This window comes from Protopterus annectens, chromosome 13.part0 (genome assembly GCF_019279795.1).
Source record: "Protopterus annectens isolate FY-2018-M chromosome 13.part0, PAN1.0, whole genome shotgun sequence".
NCBI lineage: Eukaryota > Metazoa > Chordata > Ceratodontiformes > Protopteridae > Protopterus > Protopterus annectens.
Window position 1 is genome coordinate 743,553,908 of NC_056747.1, and position 26,135 is coordinate 743,580,042.

At 44.6% G+C, this 26,135-nt stretch overlaps 1 protein-coding gene across 4 annotated transcripts in view; it reads right to left on the reverse strand.

Moving 5' to 3' along the window:
* The window catches only part of PHF12 (PHD finger protein 12), a 1,235,756-nt gene that overhangs the window by 1,098,335 nt on the left and 111,286 nt on the right, over window positions 1–26,135 (reverse strand). For all 4 annotated transcript variants that reach the window (XM_044054432.1, XM_044054433.1, XM_044054431.1 and 1 more), the window contains exon 3: window positions 3,737–3,809. In XM_044054432.1, coding sequence (XP_043910367.1) covers window positions 3,737–3,809 — 73 coding nt within the window. The remainder of the gene's footprint in view (window positions 1–3,736; window positions 3,810–26,135) is intronic.

Genomic DNA, 26,135 nt, shown 5'->3' on the forward strand with positions numbered 1-26,135 from the left:
TGAGTTTGTGACCTGTCCTCTCCTCCCCTAGGGGTGGAAGCAGTCCACTGTCTTGGTCTATAAGAAGCTTGTGTTTGAGGCCTTCCTCTGGAGCGTCTATATCTACCCCTTTGAGGCCTGTCTGAAGTGGGAAAGGACCAATTTTTAGGCGGCCAATTCCTGCTAAATCTTGGTGGCTGTACTTGTAAGAAATCTTTAACTGTTTGCATGGATTTCGCCTTATCCTCCATCTTTTTAATCACCTCTTCAGCTTTTGATCCAAACAAAACATTATGCTGAACAGAAGCATCCAATAATTTAGCTTTTACTTGTTCTGGCAAATTTTGTTCCTTTAACCATGCATGCCTTCTAATGACTGGGCCGGAAGCAGCAGCCCTACAAGAAGCCTCCAAGGCATCAAATCCACAGTGTAAACCATGCTTCCCAACTTGTTCACAAGTTAAACAATTATTTACTTTTTCTGACATCGGCTGAGGCAAGAAAGAGTCCCCAACGGGGTACTTAGCTTTTTAGAAGTCTTCGGTAGTAGAAATCTCTGGATCTGACCGACCGGCACTTGCGAACAGCTTCTGCTTCGGGCACCACGCGGCAAGAAAGACTGAGGAAAATGGCGTTGACTGATGCCTTTATACCCAATTGACAGCAGCAGTGACGTCGGGTGAAGTGCGACATCAGCAGAGGCCAGACCCAGACTTTGGAATCCGGCCGACCGAAGGGCTGCCTGAGGCAGGACAACCCATTTCTTAGGACTGCAGATGCATCCTTGAAGGATATCTGAAGAAACAGAAGCCTGATCGGAGGAATCATAATAAACATCCTGCCTAGGCCTTTTATCTGGAGGGGGAAGAGAACCCCTAATCATAGTAAGTAAATCCTCCGCCATCTTGAGTAACTGTTTCTGTGACTTGGGAGCCGGTTCAGAAGAGGCCTGTGTTGCAGTTTTTGATTTAGAAGGAGTCTTTGCCTTTGTCTTTGGCTTTACCTTTATTAGAAGCTGAGTAGGCCTGAAAACCCCTTCGGAAGCCGGTACCTGCACAGCGGCTCCGGACCCATCCGAAGGAGCATTGTCCGAAGGTCCTGCAATAGAAATATTTAAAGGCCTGGTTGGCTCCTCATGAGAGTCCGTTTCGGCCATCAGTTTTGAAATGGCCGATGACAGGGGCTGCAAAAGTGCCTCACTGATGATGGCCGAACCTGAAGCTGGCTCCACTTGTGCGCTATCATCAGATTTGGACCTCGGAGGCCTGTCTTTATCCTTGCGACGTTTGTGAACTCCGGTAGCCGGAACCGTATCAGACGACATTTTGTAGTTAAAGCGCCTACCGAAGTAATGAAAAGCAAAATCGTACCTTCGTTTAATTGTACGTTGATTGAATCTAGCACAAAACCGACAACTAGCTACGTCGTGGTCAGGGCCTAAGCAAGGAATACAGTAAGAATGAAAATCCTTATGAGGTATTTGCTTCCCACATGAAATACAATTATTAACTTTTTCTGACATCGGACTGGAGCAAGAAAAAGTTTCCCCAATGGGGTACTTAGCTTTGTAGTGGAGAAGAAAGTCTTCGGACTGAAGTTTTATCAGAAAAAATCATCAGGAGTCAGCCGACCGGCACTTGCGAACTGCTATCACCGCACGGCAAGAAAGACTGGAGAAGATGGCGTCGGCTGTCAGCTTTGTACTCCTGGCGCTCTGACGTCAGGGAGCATGGCTGAGCAGCTAACGCCGGACCCAGACTTTGGGATTCTGGCCGACTGAGGACTGCCTGCCGGCAGGGGAGAACCCTACAGTCATGACTGCAACAGTGAAACACGATGAACATCATAGTGCAGGTGTGTACACTTACCATAAATGTAGATGTTAAAGTGTATTCACTGTTGCAGTCCTGGTTTCCCTCCCTCCAGCCCCCTGGTTCTCTCTCTCTCCTCTCTATGCCTTTTACTCACCACTTCCAGGGGTATTGGTATTTACTTTTACTGGTGATGTTTTCCCCCACCTTAACTTAAGCTCCCTATTTGGGGGGCTCCTGACATTTGGGGCAAGAAAAACTGACGTAATGGTGTCGGCTGCCTGTTTTTATAAAGTATGTAAGGTTTCACCAAAAGAAAAGTCCTCTGGAGGAGGGGCAGAGAGAATGGATTCCTCTGCATCTGAATCCTCATAAGCAGAGAAGGACATGTCTTCATAATCAGATACCTCAGCGTTGTTGGACTCTTGGTCTGCTGAAGCTGCTGGGGACTGGTCTCTTTTTGTCTTAGCAGCCCTTGCAAGTCTCAAATCTAGGACCCTGCACACTACAACCACAAAGTGATACCACCAAGCCATTTCAGATGTGATGACTGCAACAGTGAAACACGAAGAACATCTCTCTAGCCACCTTCATCCAACAGATCAGTAAGTACAACCTCCAAGTCCTCACTAAAAATCACATTTCAATATCACCTGGATTGGTCACTGTCCCTTCTCCCTATGCATAAACTTCCTCCATCTCTGACAGGCCCCACTCCATCTAAAATTCCTTTACTCTATGTAGGTACACAGGACCTTGTTTTGAGATATAGCTAAAATACACTTAATTACCTCTAAGTTTCTCTCACTGCATTATATCTTTATTTAATCTCCCTTAGTCTCAGTTCAATGCATCCTCTTTTACAAACCTCGTCCCTTAAATAAATTTGTTTCCAGAAGTTGATATGATCATCTGAATATTTCCAAATGTGAAATGCTACTTTCCGTTTACGAGTATATATCATGTTACAGCAGATTCATGCCTCATTTAATTGCTTACACTGACTGTTGCGCAATATTTCCTGCTACTTACATTATAATCTTTATACAATATTTTCTTTTATGCATATATTTTATATGTGCATGTTCAGCTGTACCGTGTATTTGCATATGCATCTGCTACAGTATATACTATACACCGATTTACTGTGAGTTTTTCTCCCCGAGTAACTGCTGAAGAGATATTTACAACCAAGTTGGATTTTTTTCCCCATTAAACAAATGCAAACAAAATAAACTAACATGTCAGAGATCTTTTGCTGTGAAAAAGAAAATGAGTTGGTCAGGAGGAACACTGCACTGAATTAAGGTGTAAAACAAGTAACATGGAAAACATTCACAAACTGAGCAGTGCTGTTACAAGGAACATCAACCGGGTCTATGTTAAATCAGCAAACGCTTAAAAAAGCTAACAGTGATCTATCGACCCTCTAAGCGAAAGCTTAAAATCCCGAACACTGGGAACAGCAATCCCCCCCCCCCGGGGGGGGGGGATCACTGTTCCACAAAAAAAACCCCTTCAAAACAGTAAATATAGTGGGGGGCTGTGCCCCCCCCACACCCCACCCCTTCTTAAATATACCAACTCCGAGATCGCACCACAGTGGAGAAAATGGCAAAGTCCTGAAAACGGCCCAGTGATTTTTCCCCCCATGGGGGGGGTTCGCTGTTCTGAGTGTTCGGGATTTTCAGCTTTCACTTAGAGGGTCGTTAAATAAGCCTTCGCTTTTTTAAGCATTCACTGATTTAATATAGACTCCATCAACCTATATGTTTCCTGCAGACAGACCAATGGTACAATTAATATTTTTCATTAACGGACAGTGAACTGCAATTTTTTTTTCAGACTACTATTCTTCTCTTGCTTTTTTTTTTTTTTTTTTTTTTTTTTTTTTTAACAGAAATATTTATCCCTGCTTATGTATGCAAAGTTTAAAAGACAATTACCTTTCTGCGTATAGTACAGCGATGACACATCCACTCCCCTGGAGGCAGCATTTCTTCACTTAGTGGAGGGTTGCTGCATAGAGAAAAAAAATCAGAGGTCACATGTCATATTAAAAATGGGTATACCACACTCTTGTGCATCTGCAAACTAAGAAATTAGTATTACTAGTGTGTCAAACAGAAGCTTTCACTTGATGCAAAACAAAAATTGCATACTTACCACAACACTTCATCTGTACTAACCTTAATGTGCCAAATGTATCAGGATAGTTCTAGATAAGAGTCCCAATGCTGCTTGGAACAGTCTTCCCTTCTCATCATGCAATGCTCATCTTTCTCTCACATCTTTCAGTAACAGCACTGAGTTACGAAATAATTACTATGTAACCATTCAGAATGTTGTGTGTCTTTCGGCTTATCCCAGTTAGGGGTCACCACAGCGGAACTCCGGTCCGCTAATGTTTGGTAGTGGATTTTTACGTGCCGAGTTACCAGCCCTGACGCACAACCTTCAACGAAGGCACGCCCATTCACACATGCCTCCACACAGAAGACGCTCTAGCTGAGTATCGAACACGATGCAACCATTCAGAATACTTCCTAAAAAAATCCAAAAACTTTCTAGTCCACCATCAACACCCTCCTTCACCCTGACAGAAAACCCAACCTAGTCCTACACCAAATGACACTGACAGCACTATATCAAACTCCTTTAACTCCCACTTCAATAGCTTGGCAACCATATCAGACAGATCCATAAGTTCTCTCAACCATGCCATGATCAACATAAAAATCCACCACAAACATCTTCACACTAAAAATCATCCCTGCTGGATTTATCAAAAAACTTCTCCTTAAACTGAAAGTCAACTTTGATGTTACTCTGCTGTCAAGTTAACATCCAAGGCATTGGCAATTCCAGTTTCTAGCCTCATAAAAGATCCATGACAGTCTTATGTGCTTGAAACATAAAAACAATCATACATCACACCACTACAAACCGACCCATAACTATACTCCCTCCTCACCCAAAACATCTGAAACAATGCACATACACTCAAATTCAACAGTCTCAACGATCCAACGTGGCTTCCACCCCCACTATAGCACCATTACTGCTCTGCAATGTCAACTAACCACATAATGCTGTAAAACCAGACTAGGCCTTTTTTTTTTTAAACAACTCTTCAAAGGCATTTCATACTTTCACACCTAACACAGACAGAAATATTAGCAGAATTTGAGTTACCCACATAACATGTGGTTCAAGAGATATCCAAGCAGTAAAGTGGCAAAAAAAGAAGTCACATACTCACCATTACGTTTCATCTGTGTTGTCCATTTTCATTCTTCCTTAACCTGTGGGCTCGGATCCAACTCAGATGCTTTCTATAGCCCTAGGATCAGATTCTGGAGCTCCTCCCTTATCCACAATGCCTCATTTCCCCAGCCTACCCCCGATCAATTTTACTGTTGAATATTTATAGTATATGTATCTCTATATGCAGATTTAGAAAAGATAGGATCAAGGTCAGGGGCTCAAACAGGAACAGAATTCCTATAGGCATATCCATCAGGTCATTCATAGTTATGGACAGGGGGAAGGGAGGTTGAGGAAAAATGAAAATGGACAACACAGATGGAAAGTTATGTTGAGTACATAACTTCTTTATCTGATGTCAGATTAATTTATTCCTCAACCTGTGGGACACAGTCGCCAACTACAATAACCTCAGATGGCCCTCATAGATGGATATTTCTGAGCACTGCGGAACCAAAGGCAGCTCTAATTCTAGAAATATCCAGTTTTTAATGTGCAACAAAGATATGGGAATTCGACCAAGTAGCAAGCTGCACAAACGTCCTCAAGCAAAACTCTGGACCAGAAAGCTCAAGATGTAGACATACATCTAGTAGTGGAGTTTTCACATGTTTAGGTATACCAGCCATGTAATCTGTAATCCATTTGATCAAAGTGATTTTAGAAACTGGCCTTCCCATTCTAACATTTGAGGTGGAAACAAGCAGCTGATCAGTTTTTCAGAAATATTTTGTTACATCTGGGTAAAAACATAATGGTCTATGAACATCTAGAACATGAACAGTACATTCACCTTTCTTTTGGAAATTGGGGAAGAAAACTGGTAGGTTGATGACCTGATCAACACTGTTTTCAGAGGCATCTTTGGGCAAAAAGGAAGGATTGGTACGCAAGGTCACTCTTTCTTTGTGAAAAATCAAATATGGAGGGTTGGATGACCGCTTGCAATTCAGATACCCTTCTAGCTGACGTGATGGCTGGCAAAACTGCAATCTTCCAAGAAAGATATTTTAAGTCTACCTTAGCTGAGGGTTCAAACAGGGGTTGAACAAGAGCTTGTAAAGTCATGGTCAAGTCCCAAGGAGGAGTGGCGTCCTTTATAGGAAGTCAAAGTAAAAAGGCATCCCTGAGGAAGGTCTTGCACAATTTAGATGAAGCAAGAGAAGATGAATTTTCTCCAATGGGACAAATCTGAGACTGCTGCCAGTTCTACGTTAATAGAAAAACTTGCCCCGTCTTTGGAAAATGAAGCAAGAATGCCTAGAACTGCAGGGAGAGAAGTTATAAATGGGTGCAAATGTTTTTAGGGAGTCCATATCGAGAACTTCTTCCATTTACTTTTATAGTGTTTTCTGGTAGAAGCTTTACGTGAGGATACTAAAATCCTCTGAACTGGGGAAGATAGCCTGGTGTTTCCAGCAACCATTGGAATTGGAAAAACCATGCCATTAGTTTTAGTCCTGGAAGGTCTGGGTGAATCTGCCCTTATGGGTGAGGAGATCTGGATATGATTCCGGCATCCACAGAGGCCATATTAAGTAAGACCAAAGGAGGGGAACCAGACCTGTCGAGGCCAAAACAGAACAAGGAGTTCTTGCTCTTCAACCTCTGTGCTTTCTGAAGAAGCTTGGGTATGAGGTGTAAGGGAGGGTAAGCATCAAGACGACCAGAGGGACAAACATGGACTACAGCATCTCTCAGTGACTGTCCCTGAGGTGGGATCAGGAAAGAACATGCTGCATTTGTTGTTGAAGGGGGAGGCACATAGGTCACAGCAGCGTTGACCTCATTTGTGGAAAATCATGATTGCCACTGACTGGTTTAGACACCACTTGGGACTCATCAGGATAGCTCTGCTGAGTCTGAACACTAGAAAGTTGGACTTACCTGGAATGTGCATGGTTAGGAAGTGGCTGGAAGAAATCACCCATTGCCATACCCAAACTGCTTCTCGACACAGGGGTTAAGATCTAGTTCCTTCCTGCTTGATGATGTACCACACCATGGACATGTCCATTCGTAATGTCATAGTCCCTAGAGGGACAAAGCTCTGAAGGGCTTACAAAGCTAGAAGCACTGCTCTCACCTCTAGAACACTGAAATTCAAACTGGTCTCCTGTGTCGACCATGTGCCTTGGGACCACCCAACCAAGGTAATGCTCCACCGCACCCCAGCTGGGAAGCGTCCATGGTTAATGTGGCGTTGGGGGGAGGAAGAACAAAGGGTTGTCCTTGTTAGACTTCTTCCAAGTGAAGTCACCACAGAAGAAGACAATGATTTCTTTCTTTCTGGATGCAAAAAGTACAGTAGTGTACACTTACCATAAATGTAGATGTTAGAGTGTATTCACTGTTGCAGTCATTACATTTGGATTATCTTCCTGCATGTAGCCCTCAGCCGGCCTGAATATCAAAGTCTTGGATTCCTGCGTCGGATGCTGTCTCTTCTTCCATGACGTCAGGGGTATATAAAACATGCAGCCTAAGCCATTACATCAATTTTTTTTTTTTGGCCCAGATGTCAGGTGCTCCCATAATGGGAAGCAATTATATGTTAGGTTACACCTCCAACAAAAAGCAAATACGCCAGAAAGCTGAAATACAACAAAGAAGAAGAAAAGTATAGCCAAGAGAAGACAGTGGGCTGGAGGTAGGGTAACCAGGACTGCAACAGTGAATACACTTGAACATCTACATTTATGGTAAGTACATTGTGTACACTTAACATAAATTTAGATGTTCGAGTGTGTTCACTGCTGCTGTCATTACATTTGGGTAATCTGCTGGCAGGTTGCCCTCAGTCGACCTGAATAACAAAGTCTTGGGTCCTGCGTCGGCTGCCGTCTCCTCTATATAGTATATATATAGGGTATAAAACATGCAGCCGATGCCGTTTTATTCAGTTTTTCTTGCCCCAGATGTCAGGTGCCCCCCAAATGGGGAGCAAAAAAAAAAAAAAAATTATATATATAAAATGTAAATGCACTTTTAGCAACATAAACTTTACCTTCATCTAAAAGCAAATATACCACAAAGGCTTTAGAATAAAGTGAAGGAAAGAGACGTTATAGGAAAGGGGGATGGCAGGTGGATAACCCGGACTGCGACAGTGAATACACTCGAACAACTACATTTATGGTAAGTGTACACAACTGTACTATGTTCTTCGTGTTTCACTGTTGCAGTCATTACATTTGGGTAGAATCCCAAGGCTATGGATGTAAGGATGGAACTAAACAGCATTAGGAACGGCTGTAAGGCCCTGCAGAAATGCAGCGGCGAAGCCTGCCCTGGATTTGGAGAAGAGGCAATTGATGATGCTTTGTGAAGGTATGAACAGAGCTCCAAGTAGCAGCATCTAGAATGTATTTGGTTGAAACTCCTCTGAGAAAAGCTGCTGAGGTAGTGGCAGCCCTGGTGGAATGTGACCTGATCCCCTTGGGCACAGGTTTACCATGGTGCAAGTAGCAGAAACGAATGCAGTGATTTATCCACTTAGAAATAAGTCTGCTTTGATATAGCCTTCCCCTCTGATCCTGCAGCAAATGCCACCAGTAGTTGCTCAGACTTTCTTAGAGATTTGGTCCTGTTTAAGTAGAATCTTAGTTGTCTGTGTACGTCCAATGAATGCAGAATCCGCTCCCCCTTACTCTGCAGATTTGGGTAAAATGTTGGCAGGTGGATTATTTGGTTAAGAGCCACACCAGATACCACCTTAGGCATAAAAGGATTGGTCCTGAGGAACACCATGTCTGGGTAAAATATAATAAAATGCTCCACAGCCATGAGCCCCTGTAGTTCTGAAACCCTTCTTGCTGAAGTGATTGCCAAGAGGAAAGCCGTTTCCAAGAGGGGAGGCTCCGTGTTGTAATGGATTTTTATTGAAGAAAAAGATAGGCCCTTGTCAAGCACCTCAGTCAAATATTGTAAAATCTGAGAGATATTGGGCCTTGCTGTGCCCGTTCCTTGTGCTTGGTTCCAAGCACAGAATCTTTTCCATTTATCAGCACAAGATTTTCTAGTATTAGGCCTTCTGGCTTCCAAAATGACATCCATCACAGATTTACTGAGAGGTGGTGTTTGAATAATTAAATGATCAGCCATGCTGCAAGGTTCAGAGTTTGGAGTGGAGTGTGCAGAACTTGATTGTTCTGCAGAGACAGTAGATGAGGTATTTGAGGCAAGTACCAAAGAGGGAGTTGAGACATATTCCTTAGAATTGGGTACCAGTGCTGGCAAGGCCAGACCGGACCAATTAGGATCTTCTTTTGTCTTTCCTATCTGACCTTTAGTAAGACCTTGGAGAGAAGAGGCAGAGGGGAAAGGCACAGACTGATAGGGCATCCACTTTCCATGCTTGTCTGTGATAAGTCCTAGTGCAGAATTTGTCCAGTTGATAATTTTGGGGAGAGGCAAATAGATCTATGTCTGGTCTCCCCCATTTCTGTGTTAACATGCTGAAGATTTGTGGATCCAGTTTCCACTCGTGCGGGTCCATAAGGTTTCTGCTTAGGTCGTCTGCCAGAGTATTTTGTTTTCCTGGCAGGAATTGAGCCTGAAGATGTATTTGGTAAGTCACAGCTGTGTTCCACAATTCCATGGCTAGTCTGCGAAGGGGGTAGGAATGTGTACCCCCCCCCTGCTTATGTACCACATAACCGTGGTGTTGTCCATCTTTATCAGTAGTTGTCCTGGATGAAGTAAGTTCTTGAAGGCTGTCAGAGCATTCTGAACAGCTAGCATCTCTTTCTGTTTGATATGCAGATGCACTTGTTTTGGGCTCCACATACCCTGAATGCATCTCCCCCGCCAGGTGGGCCCGCCAAGCATAGTCTGATGCATCTGTGGTTAGGGTTTGGGTGGCAGGAGGTAGAGTGAATGACAGTCCCTTGTTTTGGTGACATGTCTCTGCCCACCAAAGAAACTCCTGTTGTAGGCAGGGAATGAGAGGAATCGTTTCCAGACTGTGACAATGTTGACTCCATAAACTTTTTAGGTACTATTGAAGTTTCCTCATATGCAGTCTCGCATACGGAATTAGTAGAATGCAGGATGCCATAAACCCCAAAGCCTGCAGAATTTATCTTGCAGATAACTGGGTTTTTGTTGCCATCTGTTTGAAGTATGTTGTCAGTTGCCTTTGTTTGTCTGATGTAAGGAAAGTCATCCGGGCAGTTGTACTCAAGCTTGCATCCAGGAATGTAATTATTTGAGAGGGTACCAGCTGGGATTTCTTTTCGTTTATTGTGTACCCTAGGCATGTTAGAAGCCTTTCTACAAACGTCAGATGTTGAAGAATGTCCTTGTTCCCTGCTTGAATGAGATATTTGTCCAGGTAAGGATAAATCTGTATGCTTCTTTGTCTGCAAAATGCAATTACTGGTGCCAGGCACTTTGTAAAGACCCTGGGTGCAGTAGATATGCCAAAGGGCAATGCAGAGAACTGGTAATGCAAAAAACCTGCCTTGAAGCGGAGGTATCTTCTGCACGATTCCCTTACTGAGATATGCAGGTATGCCTCTTTTAAGTCTAGAGTCACTAACCAAGTGTTCCTGCCCAGCATAGGCAGTAGCTGTTGTAAAGTCAGCATTTTGAATTTTGGAATGTTAAGGAACGTGTTCAAAATCAATAAGTCCAGTACTGGACGCCAGGCATGGTCTTTTCTGGGTACCAGGAAAAGTCTTGAATAAAAACCTTGTCCTTTTTCCTGTTCTGGTACTGGTTGAAGAGCCCCCATATCCATGATGGACATAACTTGTTTCTGAGCCTCTGCCCATTGATTTTGTGGCAGATCTGGCCAACCGTTTGGAATTGGCAAAGTATGGAAATGAAATCTGTACCCCTGGGATACCATGGTTAATACCCACTTGTCCTGGGTAATTAACTGCCAATTTTGAGCATGAAGTGCTAATTTTCCCCCCAAGGGGGCTGCCAAAAGATAAAGTGTTTGGTGAAGGTAGAGGGAAGTGATTGAGACTGCTTACTGTGGGGTTGTGCTTGGTTTCCTTCAGATTTGGAGGTGGAGGCACCCCATTGTTTTGACCTGTAAGAACCCTGTGATTGGTATCTAGAGTCTTTTGAGCACCTGGATTTGCCTTGAGAGGCTCTGTTGTACATAGGAAAAGACCAAATTTTAGTAGGCCAGTGCCTACTGAACCTGGGTGGCTGCACTTGGAAAGTTTGCATAGATTTAGCTTTGTCTTCCATTTTCTTTAAAACCTCTTCTGCCTTATTCCCAAACAAAGTATCATGCTGTAAAGGGGCATCCAACAATTTAGCTTTAACGTGATCAGGCAGATTTTGCTCATTGAGCCAGGCATGCCTTCTAATCACAGATCCAGTAACTGCGGCCCTGCAAGAGGCCTCCAAGGAATCAAAACCACATAAAAGTATGCTTTCCAACCTGTTCTGCTGCATGCAATAATTCCTGTAATTCTTTATTTTCCACACAATCAGAAATCAACATCATTTTCTGTTCAATAAGCTCATAACATGCTGTTGATATTTAAGCATATGAAACTGGCAATTTAAGGCCCTAACTGCCAAGGTTGCAGACGTATAAACCTTCTTTCCCCATCTATCCAGCGCCCAGGAATCTATATCAGAGGGGGTAGGAATTTTGGCTGTAGAAGCCTTTACACCTTTGGGGCCCTGTGAGATAGTTTCAGGATCAGCAGCAGGATTAGCAGCAGGATTTTTTAATAGAAATTTGTGGGAGTCAGGAACCCTGTAATATCTGTCTGGCTTACTAGGTGCCGGAGGTAGGGAATCAGGAGCCATGCTCGACTCTGAAAACACATCATCAATGTCTAATACAGGAGGTATTGCCAAAGGCCTATGCTGAGGAAGAAGGAAATCCCCAAGCATTTTTTTTGATTCAGAGAAATCCTGACTCTCCCAATGAAAATGTTCCCTTAAAGTATGCAAGGTTTCTCCAAAAGAATAACCCTCAGGAGGAGATGCAGATGGGAAGGATTCTTCTGCATCTGAATCCTTATAGGGTGGAATAGAAAATTCCTGATCAGAAGAGGAATCAGAAGAAATGGAAACCTGATCTGAAGATTCATAATCAGTGTCTTGCCTAGGCCTCTTAGCGGAGGGGGGGGGGGGGTTGGGAACTCCTGATCAAGGTAATTAAGTCCTCAGCCATTTTGATCATCTGTTTTTTAGGCATAGGGGCCTGAGCACGTGACTCTTGCGTTGGTTTTTTTAGACATAGAAGAGGATTTTGATCTTGTTTTTGAAGCTGGCGTCGGTTTTATATAAAAATGTTGAGGCCTGAAAACACCCTCAGAAGCCGGTGCCTGCTCAGCGGCTCCGGACCCATCCAAGGGAGAGACATCCGTGGGTTCAATACTCTGAGAATCTCGCAGCATACTGGACTCCGCATGGGTCTCGGTAGAGGCCTGCGACTCAAAAGTAGCGGGTATCAGGGGCTGTGAAAGCACCTCACTGAGTACCGGCGAACAGGTGACTGGCTTAGAAGAAGCTTCGTTGGTTTTGGACCTCGACGGTCTGTCTCTCTCTTTTTCTTTGCATTTTTTGTGAACTCCGGTAGTCGGATTTCTAACCGACATTTTCAGAGTAATTAAATCTGGATCCAAAATATTTTGAAGCAAAAATATAGAGACGCTTAATAGTGCATTGGTTAAATCTAGCACAAAAAACGATAGCAAGGCATGTTATGATCTGGGCCGAGGCAAGGAATACAGTACAAATGAAAATCCTTGAAAGGTATTTGCTTCCCATAAGTAATGCAATTATTAACTTTTACTGACATCGGTAAAAAGCAAGAAAAAGTTTCCCCAATGGGGTACTTAGCTTTAGTTGAAGACTTCGGTTCTGAAACTCGAATGTGAAAATTTCAGGAGTAAACAGACAGGCACTTGCGAACTGCTTCGGGCACCGCATGGCAAGAAAGACTGAATAAAATGGTGTCGGCTGCATGTTTTATACCCCTGACGTCATGGAAGAGTAGACAGCAACTGACGCAGGACCCAAGACTTTGTTATTCAGGCCGACTTGGGGCAACCTGCCAGCAGATTACCCAAATATAATGACTGCAACAATGAAACACGAAGAAAGTACAGTTTTGTACCTACCATAAATGTAGATGTCCGAACTGGATAGCATCTGCAGTCATAACAACTGGGTTGTCCTGTCGTCGGGCAGCCCTTCAGTCGGCCGGATTCCAAAGTCCGGGTCCGGCTTCGGCTGATGTCGCACTTCACCCGACGTCATCTCTGCTGGTCTTCGGGTATAAAGGCATCAGCCGACGCCATTTTCCTCAGTGTTTCTTGCCCCAGATGCCAGTTGCCCTCTTGGAAGGCTAAATTTTGGGTAAATGCCAATGTTTCCAAAAGATAGAAGGCAAACACAAAAAATAAGCATGTATGTACATATATACAAACAAATACACCATAAGAGACTCCCCACCAGCTAGCTATTAGGAGGGTAAATACCCTAGGAGTACCACAGAGGGAAGGAGGGAGGGTAATCCTGACTGCAGATGCTATCCAGTTCGGACATCTACATTTATGGTAGGTACAAAACTGTACTATGTCCTTCATGGATGCATCTGCAGTCATAACAACTGGGTAGAATACCATAGCCAACTAGGGAGGAGGAAGAATAGATTATGGTGTGGTTAGGATCCCTTGCAGTACAGCAGTGGCAAACCCTGCTCGGGATCTGGAATACAGAGGTAGATTATAATGCTTGGCAAATGTATGCACGGAGGTCCAAGTAGCCGCCTCAATAATGTCCTTGGTTGCCACTCCTCGTAAGAAGGCTGTGGTAGTGGCTGTTGCCCTTGTAGAATGAGGCCTTATGTTCTGTGGAATTGGTTTTCCATGGAAGGAGTAACAGAATCTTATGCAATTTCCTATCCATTTGGAGATTGTCTGTTTGGAAATTGCTTTTCCTTCCCTTCCTGTTGCATAGGCTACAAAAAGCTGGTCAGTTTTTCTGTTACTTTTGTTCTGTCCAGGTAGTAGCGTAGCTGTCTATGTACATCCAAGGTATGCAGCATTCTTTCCCTCTGTTTTGTGGGTTGGGGAAGAAGGTAGGTAGGTGGATTGCCTGGTTTAAAGACACTCTGGATACCACCTTAGGCATAAATGTAGGATTAGTCCTCATGGACACTCTATCTTGGTGGAAGATTAGGAAGGGTTGTACTGCCATTAGGGCCTGAAGTTCAGAAACCCTCCTTGCTGAGGTTATTGCCAGTAGGAAAGCAGTTTTCCATGACAGATGCTGTAGGTCTGCTGTTGCTGCTGGTTCAAAAGGTGCGAGTGTCAACTTTTCTAGCACAAAGTTCAGATCCCAAGCTGGCAATGGTGGTTTCCTAGGAGGTTTTACATTCTTGATCCCTCTGAGGAACTGCCTGAGTAGAGGATGTGAAAAGACAGGTGGATCAAAGCTGTATTCTGCTGAAATAGCTGATGCATGTATCTTGATGGAGGAATAGGACAGGCCTGTATGTAAAAGCTCTGCCAAGTACTCCAGAATGTTAGCAATATCTATATTCGACACATCTTTTCCTCTTTCAGCACTCCAAATGACAAACCTTTTCCATTTTCCTGCATAGTTCCTTCTTGTTGAAGGTCTGCGGGCTTCAAGGATAATGTCTTTAACCCTTTGGGAAAGATCTGGATTAGTTGCTGCTATGCAATGTTCCATGCAGTCAGTTGCAACGTTTTTAGGTTTGGATGCATGATGCTGTAGTTGTCCTGAGTTAACATCAAAGGCATCAGGGGTATTGACCACATTTTGTCCCGAGACATGCTCCTCAGCAATGGGTACCAGTGTTGTCTTGGCCAGTTCGGAGCTATCAGGATTATCCTTGGACGTTCCTCCTTGATTTTTAGTAATACCTTGTGTATCAAGGGAAGAGGTGGGAATGCATATGCTGTCAGGCCTTTCCAGCTGAAGGAGAGCGAATCCACTTTCCATGCAAGTGGATGGAATGTCCTTGTGCAGAATTTCTTGAGCTGGTGATTGAGAGGGGAAGCGAATAGATCTATCTGTGGCATTCCCCATTTCTTTGAGATGGTCTTGAAGATGTCGGTGTAGCATCCATTCGTGAGCATCCGAGGTGGTTCTGCTTAACATGTCTGCTAGAGTATTCTCCTTTCCGGTACAAATATTGCCTGTAACTGGATGTTGTAGCTGAGTGCCAGATTCCAAAGGTCCAAAGTCATTCTGCATAGGGGGTATGAATGAGTGCCTCCCTGTTTGTTGATGTACCACATGACTGTGGTGTTGTCTGTCCTTATCATCAAATGGCCTTCTTTGAGAAATGGTCTGAATTTTTGGATTGCCAGTTTTACTGCCAGCATTTCTTTTAGGTTGATGTGCAGGTGAAGCTGGTCCTGTCCACAATCCTTGTATGCATTTGTCCAGCATGTGAGCCCCCCATCCTAGGTCTGAGGCGTCTGTTGTGATGGTTTGGCTTGCTTGATAGTTGTGAAAGGGTAGGCCTGGGTTTGACTGGCATGCTTGAGCCCACCATAGGAACTCCTGTTTTAGGCATGGGATTACTGGAATTTCTGCTTCTAGGCTGTGCCTGTGTTGGGACCATAAATTCTTTAGGTACCACTGTAGTTTTCTCATATGCAGTCTGGCATGTGGAACCAAGATTATGCATGATGCCATGAAGCCCAAGGCCTGCAGAACTTTTCTTGCTGTTAGCTTGTTCTGTTTTGTTAGTGCCAAGAAGTAAAGAGGAGTTCTTTTTGTTTTTCTGTAGTTAGGAATGCCATTTGTTTTACTGTGTCCAATTCTGCGCCCAAGAATGTCCTTGTTTGGGATGGTATCAGCCTTGACTTTTGTAAATTGACTGTGTATCCCAGTCCTTGTAGCAAGTAAATGACCCTTTGTAAATCTGTTGTCAGCTTGCTTTTGTTGTCCCCTTGTAGCAGGCAGTCGTCCAGGTATGGATAAATTTGGATTCCCTGTAGTCTGCAGTGGGCGATTACTGATGCCAGGCATTTCGTGAATACTCTGGGTGCAGTAGATAAGCCAAAGGGCAATGCTGAGAATTGATAGTGCTCTGATCCTGCAAGAAATCTGAGGTATCTTCTGCAAATTGGTCGAATGGGGACGTGCAGGTATGCCTCCTTGAGATCTAGAGTTACCAGCCAACACTCCTTGCCCAGCATGGGAAGAAGTTGCTGTAGGGTCAGCATTTTGAATTTTGGGACAATGATGTATGTGTTTAAGGTGGACAGGTCTAGAATAGGTCTCCAACTTTTTCCTTTCTTGGAACTAGGAATAGTCTGGAGTAGAATCCTTTGCCTTGTTCTGTTATTGGTACTCTTTCCACAGCTCTCATCTTTGTTAATTGCATTATCTGCTGTAGAGCTTCTGTTTTTTGATTTGGAGGCAGATTTGGCATCCCTCTTTTGACTGGTAAAGTGTGGAAGTGGAACCGATAACCTTGGTCTATGGTTTGCAAAATCCACTTGTCTTTTGTGATATAGTGCCAGTTCTTCGAAAATAAGGTTAATTTTCCGCCTAATGGTGCTGCTATTTGTTCCCTGGTAGGCGGGGTTAGGATCAAGTCACTGTGATTGTGCTGTTGTAGTGGTAGTGGTTGTGCCTGTGCCTCTGTTATTACCATGCCACTGTCGTCCTCTGTAGGCACCCCCTCTAGATTGATTTCTGCCTCTGGAACGTCTATTCCTGCCCCTTTGGGATCTTGTGGAGTCAGGAAAGGACCAATTTTTGGCAGGCCAGTTCCTGCTAAACCTTGGGGGCTGAACCTGCAAGAAATCTTTAACCGTTTGTACAGATTTTGCCTTTTCTTCCATTTTCTTCATTACCTGCTGGGCAGGTGTACCAAACAAACTGGCCTTATCCATAGGAGCATCTAATAACTTAGCTTTAACATGATCCGGTAAGACCTGTTCCTTCAGCCATGCATGTCGTCTTATCACTGTGCCAGTCATGGCTGATCTAAATGAAGCCTCCAGTGCATCATAGCCACATTTTAAGGAATGGTTACTAACCTGTTGTATGTTATTTACCATTTCTAATACATATTTCTTATCTATAGAGTCATCAGAGGATAGCTTTTTAGTTAACTGATCAAGCATAAACTCTTGGTATTGAATCATGTGAAACTGGCAGTTTAAAGCTCTAGCTGAGAGAGTAGCTGAGGTGTAAACTTTTTTGCCCCATCTGTCTAAAGACCTGGCTTCCCTTTCAGAAGGAATAGGGTTTTGCTGTGGTCGAGGCTACTGCCTTAGGCCCCTGGGATATAGTTTGGGGTCTGCAAGTGGGGCCTTGTAAAGGTGATGATGAGTGTCTGGCACCCTGTAAAATCTATCTGGTTTGGCAGGGGCTGGAGGTAAGGAATCTGGTGCAGTGCAGACATCATTAAATGCATCGTCCACAACAGAGAGGACAGGAGGTATAGCTAAGGGCCTGTGTTGTGGTAGGTGCAGAAAAGTCCTAAGTCTTTTTCTGGAATCTGAGAAATCCTGTTCCTGCCATTGGAATTGTTCTCATGGCATGTAAGGTTTCCCCAAAGGAGAATTCTTCTGGTGGAGAAGCAGCTGGAATGGATTCTTCAGCATCTGAGTCTTCATAATTGGAGAAAGGAGCCTCTGGTTGGTCTGTAATATCGGAGTCATCCGCAGAATCATCAGAGGACACAGGCTCGGGGGGCTCTGCTCTAGGTCTCTTTCTGGGGCTGAGAGGCCCTGTCTGGGTGAGATTGAGATCCCCTAATTAAGGATATTAAATCTTCTGCCAGAGTAAGCATTTGTGAACTAGAAGTGGGCCTGGTTGAGGGGGGTTTAACAGGCACTGATTTAGTAGATTTGGCTGCTTTACCCCTGGCAAAGGCCTTAATAGACATGGCTGCAGGAGGCCTAGCAGCACCACGTGCTGGGGTAGAGACATCCAAAGGGATGGTGTCTGATAAGTCACTAGTAACCACTGTTGTAGGTAAAATTGCTGAGGCCGATTCAAGTAAAGTAGCAGGAACCTCAGTAGAAGTCATTGATTCGGCTGTACTTTGATCAGTTTTCTAGGTTTCGGCCGAAACCGAGACACTCGCGGTTTGCTTAACCATGGTTTCGGCCGAAACCACGGACCGCGAGTGTCGGTCTTTTTCTTTGCGTTTAACAATTTGGGTAGTCGGAGGATCCGACGGCATAATGTACGCAAAATCTGAGCCGAAAAACTGTTCAGCAAACTCCGACCGATGCCTAAGCGTTCGTCGGTTGAATGAAGCACAGGCCGAACAGGCTGCTACGTCGTGGTCTGGGCCTAAACAAGGCAAACAGTAAGAGTGGAAATCTTTATGAAGTATTTGTTTCCCACAAGTTAAACAGTTATTGACTTTTTCTGACATCGGCTGAGGCAAGAAAGAGTCCCCAGCGGGTACTTAGCTTTTAGAAGTCTTAGTAGTATTCGGTAGTAGTAATCTCTGGATCTGACCGACCGGCACTTGCGAACAGCTTCTGCTTGGCGCCACGGCAAGAAAGACTGAGGAAAATGGCGTCGGCTGATGCCTTTATACCCGAAGACCAGCAGAGATGACGTCGGGTGAAGTGCGACATCAGCCGAAGCCGGACCCGGACTTTGGAATCCGGCCGACCGAAGGGCTGCCCGACGACAGGACAACCCAGTTGTTATGACTGCAGATGCATCCATGAAGGACATCATCTGTACTGTGTTCTTCGTGTTTCACTGTTGCAGTCATTACATTTGGGTTGATTCCCAAAGATAAGGAAGGGAGGAGTCAGTAAGAGCATTAGGACCAGCTATTAAGCCCTGCAAGACTGCAATGGCAAAACGAGCTCTGGATTTAGAAAAAATAGGCATGTGGTAATGCTTGGTGAAGGTATCTACAGAGCTCCAGGTAGCAGCTTCTAGGATGTCCCTGGTAGAGACACCTCTGAGAAAGGCTGTAGAGGTAGATGCAGCCCTGGTGGAATGTGGTCTTATCCCCTGTGGGGTAGGTTTTCCATGGTGCTTATAGCAGAAATGAATGCAATGGGCTATCCATTTAGATATGGTTTGCTTTGAAATGGCCTTCCCCTCTGCCCCCTGCAGCAAAGCCAACTAGCAGCTGCTCAGATTTTCTGAGAGGTTTAGTCCTGTCCAAAAGAAGTTGTCTGTGCATGCCCAAAGAGTGCAGTATTCGTTCTCCTTTGTTTTGTGGATTCGGGAAAAAAGTAGGCAAATAAAAGGGCTGATTAAGGGCCACACTAGACACCACCTTGGGTATAAAGGACGGGTTGGTCCTGAGGGACACCCTGTCTGCATGGATGATAATGAAGGGCTCCACTGCCATGACGGCCTGCAATTCAGACACTCTTCTTGCTGAAGTGATGGCTAGAAGGAAGGCTGTTTTCCAAGAAAGGAATTTCAACTCTGCAGTTGCAGCTGGCTCAAAAGGAGGTAGAGTGAGCTTTTCCAATACAAACTTAAGGTCCCAGGCTAGAGTAGGGGCTCTCCTGGGTGGTCTTAAATTTTTGGCCCCTCTGAGGAATTGCTTTAGCAGGGCGTGAGAGAAGAGGGGTGGTTCAGTATTATAATGTGCTGAAATGGCAGAGGCATGAATTTTAATCAAGAAGGAAAGGCCCTTGTGAAGCAGCTCTGTTAAGTATTGAAGAATATACGGTAAACTGGGCGCTATTGTACCCATGCCCAGAGTCTGGCTCCAGGAACAGAATCTTTTCCACCTTTCAGCATAGGATTTTCTATTAGTAGGCCTCCTTGCCTCCAGGGTGACATCTAGCACTTGCTTGCTGAGGGCTGGTATTGGAGAACGCACGTAATTAGCCAGGTTGCCAGGTTCAGGGTTTGAAGCTGGGGGTGCAGAATCTGGCCCTCCTGCTGGGACAGCAGGGAAGGGGTCTGAGGCAGATGCCATGGTTCCAGCTATGACATACTGCGCAAGAGGGGGTACACACCAGTGTTGGCGTGGCCAGTCTGGTGCATTGAGTATTGGCCTTGGTTTGTCCTGTTTGATCTTTAGTAGAACTTTCAAGACGAGAGGCAGAGGGGGAAAGGCATAAACTGAGAGGCTTTCCCAGGTGAATGACAGGGCATCCACTTTGCAAGCTGGTCTGTGGGGAGTCCTTGCACAGAATTTGTCCAATTGGTAGTTCTGAAGGGAGGCAAACAGGTCTATCTCTGGGGGCTCCCCCATTTGTTTCTCAAAATCTTGAATATCTTTGGTTCCAGTTTCCACTCATGTGGGTCCATGAGATTTCTGCTTAGGTTGTCTGCCACTGAATTTAGCTTGCCTGGCAGGAATTGAGGTTGCAGGTGCACTTGGTAGCTCAAGGCTATATTCCACAGAGCCATGGTTAGTCTGCACAGAGGGCACGAGTGGATTCCCCCCTGCTTGTTTATTTACCATATAACAGTGGTGTTGTCTCGGTCTTTACCAATAATTGTCCTGGAAGAATGAAGTCCTTGAAGGCTGTCAGAGAATTCTGTACAGATAACATTTCTTTTTGATTGATATGCAGGTGCATTTGACTCTGGTTCCATTTGCCCTGAATGCACTGCCCTGCCAAGTGAGCCCCCCATGCACAGTCTGATGCGCCTGTTAGGGTTTGGGCAGCAGGGGGTAGAGTGAATGGCAGTGGTGGCAGGCCTCTATCCACCAAAGGAATGCTAGGAATCACCGATTCCAGGTCCTGAGAATGTTCACACCATAGATACCATTGTAGTTTCCTCATATGCAGTCTTGCAAATGGAATTAGTAGAATGCAAGACTCCATGATCCCCAGGGCTTGCAATATTTTCCTTGCAGATAGCTGGGTCTTTGTGGCCAGTAGTTTGAAGTAGGCTATCAAACTTGTTACTCTGGTGTGAGGTAGGCTATCTGGGGAAGTTGTATTCAAGCTTGCTCCCAGGAATACAATTCGTTAGCAGGGTACTAGGTGGGATTTCTTTTCATTTATTGTGTACCCCAGTGAGGATAGTAGTTTCCTTACAAATTCCAGGTGATTTAATAGTATGTCCTGGCTTTCTGCCTGAATTAGACAATCGTTCAGGTATGGGTATAATTGAATATTTCTTTGCCTGCAGAATGCAATGACTGGAGCTAGGCACTTTGTGAATACCCGGGGCGCAGTAGATATGCCAAAGGGCAGTGCAGAGAACTGATAGTGCATGTAGCCTGTTCTGAAGCATAGGTATTTTCTGCAAGATTCCCTTATTGGGATGTGCAGGTAAGCTTCCTTTAAGTCCAATGTTGCCAACCAGCCATTTTTGCCTAGCATGGGAAGCAGCTGATGAAGAGTTAGCATTTTGAATTTTGGGATTACCAAAAAGTTGTTTAGACTAGACAGGTCCAGGATAGGACGCCAGAAGTTGTCTTTTCTTGGTACCAGGAAAAGTCTGGAGTAAAAACCTTGTCCTCTTCTGGGACAGGTTGAATAGCCCTGATACTTAGAAGAGAGAGAACCTGCTGTTGAGCCTCTGCCCACTGATTTATGGGGTAGGTCTGGCCAACCGTTTGGGGTTGGTAAGGTGTGGAAGTGAAATCTGTATCCTTGGGAAACTATATTTAAAACCCATTTGTCTTGGGTAATGAGTACCAAGTTTTTTGCATGCAGGGCATGCTTTCCCCCTAAAGGAGCAGTCAGTTGAGCAGGAGCTTGGAAGGTTTAAAGTTAAGTCACTGTGACAGTTTACCATAGGGAGGTGTCTTACTACTTCCAGCTTTGGAAGTGGGAGCCCCCCACTGCTTAGGCCTCCGAGTACCTTGAGACTGTAGCCTGGGTGGTCTGCTGGTCCTGGGTTTGGACCGAGAAGGCCTGGAAGAAACAGGAAAGGACCAATTCTTAGAAGGCCAAAGCCTACTAAATCTTGGAGGCTATACTTGCAGGAAATCTTTTACAGTTTGCATAGATTTAGCTTTTTCCTCCATATTTTTGTGGACTTCTGCTTTGTTGCCAAACAGGCGGTCTTGGTTTAAGGGAGCATCCAGTAATTTAGCTTTAACATGATCTGGCAAAGTTTGCTCCTTAAGCCAAGCATGCCTTCTAAGTACAGATCCAGTGACAGCAGCCCTGCAAGATGCCTCTAAGGAGTCAAAACCACATTGCAAAGCATGTTTACCAACTTGTTCAGCAGAATGCATTAAATCCTGTAATTCGTTATTTTCAGCACAGTCAGGAATCAACATAATTTTCTGTTTAAGTAATCCAATAACATGTTGCTGATACTTTAACATATGAAACTGGCAGTTTAAGGCCCTAATGGCCAAAGTAGCAGAAGTGTATATCTTCTTACCCCATCTGTCCAGGGCCCTGGAATCTCTATCAGAGGGGGTAGGGTTTTTGGCAGTAGTAGTCTTAATGCCTTTGGGTCCCTATGAAATGGCTTCTGGGTCTGCAGTAGGATTCTTAAAGAGGAACTTGTGAGAATCAGGTACTCTAATACCGGTCAAGTTTCCTGGGAGCCAGAGGTAAAGTGTCTGGAGTCAGGCTAGATTCCAAGAAGGCATCATCTACAATGTTCAGTACAGGAGGGATAGCTAAAGGCCTGTGTTGAGGTAGGAGTAAGAATTCCCTAAGCCTCTTTTTGGAGTCAAGAGTAATCCTGGCTTTCCCAGCAGAAATGCTCCCCAAGAGAGAGAGTGTGCAAAGTTTCACCAAAAGAGAAATCTTCTGGAGGGGAAGCAGAGGGAATGGAGTCCTCTGCATCAGAATTCTCATAAGTAGATAAGAGCAAATCCCGGACATCAGAAAAAAACAGAAATTTCACAATCCTGATCAGAAGAATCAGAAAATCAGTTCTAGGTCTCTTAGAGGGGGAAGGGTGGCTTCCCCTGATTAGTGTAATAAGGTCTTCAGCCATTACTTGTTGTTTAGGCATATGGGCCTGACCATGCGGTCTGGGCGTAGGTTATCGAGGCGTAGACAAAGTTTTAAGCCTTGAAGAAGAAGATGGCGTCAGTTTGATATGCAAGTCAGTAGGCCTGAATACACCCTCAAAAGCCGGTGCCTGCACAGCGGCTCCGGACCCATCCAAAGGTAGAGACATCTGCAGGTTCCATAGTCGAAGAAGCATCTTGCGGCATACTGGACTCCGAATGGGTCTCGATAGAGGCCTGCGAATCTGAAGTAGTGGGTATCAGGGGCTGCGAAAGCTCCTCACTGAGTACCGGCGAACTCTACGCCTAGCTTAACGGAAGCGTAGTCGGCAGCTTTGGACCTATGCAGTCTGTCTCTGTCTTTATCTTTACATTTTTTCGGAATGTCGGTAGTCAGATGGCTTACCGAAGCCATTTCTGATAATTGAACAGAGTACCAAAATAGTATGATGTGAAAATGAACCAACAGCAAATAGTTTGAGGATTGAATAAGGCACAAAACTGACAGAGGGGGGAACGTCGTGGTCTGGGCTTAAGGAAGGAATGCATTACGAATGAAAATCTTTATGCGGTATTTGCTTTCCACAAGTAATACAATTGTTAACGTTTACTCACATTGGTTTAGAGCAAGAAAAAGGATCCCAACGGGGTACTTAGCTTTTTTGAAGACTTCAGTTCTGAAACTCGAAAATGAAAATTTCAGGAGTCAGCCAACTGGCACTTGCAAACTGCTTCTGCGTCGGGCACCGCAGGGCAAGAGAGACTGATGTAATGGCATCGACTGCATGCTTTATACCCCTGACTACTTGACGTCATGTAAGATGAGACAGCAACCGACGCAGGACACAAGACTTTGATAATCAGGCCAACTGAGGGCTACCTGCAAGCAGATAACCCAAATGTAATGACTGCAACAGTGAAACACGAAGTACAGTTTTGTACCTACCATAAATGTAGATGTCCGATAGGAATGCATCTGCAGTCCTTACAAATGGGTTGTCCTGTCGTCAGGCAGCCCTTCGGTCGGCCGGATTCCAAAGTCTGGGTCTGGCCTCGGCGTCATAGCTGCAGTTATTCGGGTATAAAGGCATCAGCCAACGCCATTTTCCTCAGTGTTTCTTGCCCCAGATGCCAGGTGCCCTCTTGGAAGGCTAAATTTGGATAAATGACAATGATTCCAAATGGTAGAGAGCAAACACAAAAAATAAGCATGTATGTATGTACATATATACAAACAAATACACCATAATAGATCCCCCCCCCAGCTAGCTATAAGATGGGCAAATACACTAGGAGTACCACAGAGGGGAAGGCGGGTGGGTAATCCTGACTGCAGATGCATTCCTATCGGACATCTACATTTATGGTAGGTACAAAACTGTACTATGTCCTTCAAGGATGCATCTGCAGTCCTTACAAATGGGTAGAATACCATAGCCAAACTAGGGGAGGAGGAAAAAAGAGATTATGGTGTAGTTAGGATACCTTGCAAAACAGCAGTGGCAAAACCTGCTCGGGATCTAGAGTATAAAGGTAAATTATAATGCTTGGCAAATGTATGCACGGAGGTCCAAGTAGCAGCCTCTATAATGTCCTTGGTAGCCACTCCTCGTAAGAAAGCTGTGGTAGTGGCTGTAGCCCTTGTAGAGTGAGGCCTGATGTTCTCTGGAGTTTTCTTTCCATGGTAGGAGTAACAAAATCTAATGCAATTTCCTATCCACTTGGAGATTGTCTGTTTTGAAATTGCTTTTCCTTCCCTTCCTGTTGCATATGCTACCAGTAGCTGGTCAGTTTTTCTATTGCCTTTGGTCCTGTCCAGGTAGTAGCGTAACTGTCTATGTACATCCAAGGTATGCAACAGTCTTTCTCCCCTGTTCTGTGGGTTGGGGAAGAATGTAGGTAGGTGGATAGCCTGATTTAAAAGGCACTCTGGATACCACCTTAGGCATAAATGTAGGATTTGTTCTCATGGACACTATCTTGATGGAAGATCAGGAAGGGTTGCACTGCCATTAATGCCTGTAGTTCAGATACCCTTCTTGCTGAAGTGATTGCCAGCAGGAAAGCAGTCTTCCATGACAAGTATTGTAATTCTGCTGTTGCTGCTGGTTCGAAAGGAGGAAGTGTCAATTTTTCTAGCACAAAGTTCAAGTCCCATGCTGGCAATGGTGGTTTCCTAGGAGGTTTTACATTTTTAATTCCTCTCAGAAACTGCCTGAGCAGAGGATGTGAGTAGACAGGAGGATCCAAGCTGTATTCTGCTGAAATAGCTGATGCATGTATCTTGATGGAAGAATAGGACAGGATTGTGTGGAAGAGCTCTGCCAAGTATTCCAGGATGTTGGCTATGTTTACCAGTGACACATCTTCTCCCTTTGCAGTACTCCAAATGAGATATCTTTTCCATTTTGCTGCATAATTTTTTCTTGTTGAGGGTCTGCGAGCCTCAAGGATAATGTCTTTAACCCTTTGGGATAAATTTGGGTTAATTGATCTTATGTAATGTTCCAGGCAGTCAGCTGCAGAGTTTTCAGGTTTGGATGCAGGATGTTGTAGTTGTTCTGTGTTAACAGCAATGGAACCAGGGGTAGTGTCCATATTTGTTCCAGAGACATGCTCCTTAGTAATGGGTACCAATGTTGCCTTGGCCAGTCTGGAGCTATCAGAATGATCCTTGGACGGTCCTCTTTGATCTTCAATAGCACCTTGTGCATCAAAGGAAGTGGCGGGAATGCATATGCTGTCAGGTTTTCCAACTGAAAGATAGGGAGTCCACCTTCCAAGCAAGTGGGTGGTACGTCCTTGTGCAGAATTTCTTTAGCTGGTGATTGCGTGGGGATGCAAATAAGTCTATTTCTGGGAGTCCCCATTTTCTTGTAATGGCTTTGAAGATGTCCGGATGCAGCATCCATTCGTGGGCATCCGTGGTAGTCCTGCTTAATATGTCTGCTAGAATGTTTTCTTTTCCTGGTACAAAAATTGCTTGTAGCTGAATGTTGTAGCTCAGAGCCACATTCCATAGGTCCAGTGCCATCCGGCATAGAGGGTACGAATGTGTGCCTCCCTGTTTGTTGATGTACCACATAACTGTGGTGTTGTCTGTCCTTATCATCAATTGACCTTCTCGGAGAAATGGTCTGAATGTCTGGATTGCCAATTTTACTGCCAGCATTTCCTTTAGATTTATGTGCAGGTGCAGCTGGTCTTGAGTCCATAAGCCTTGTATG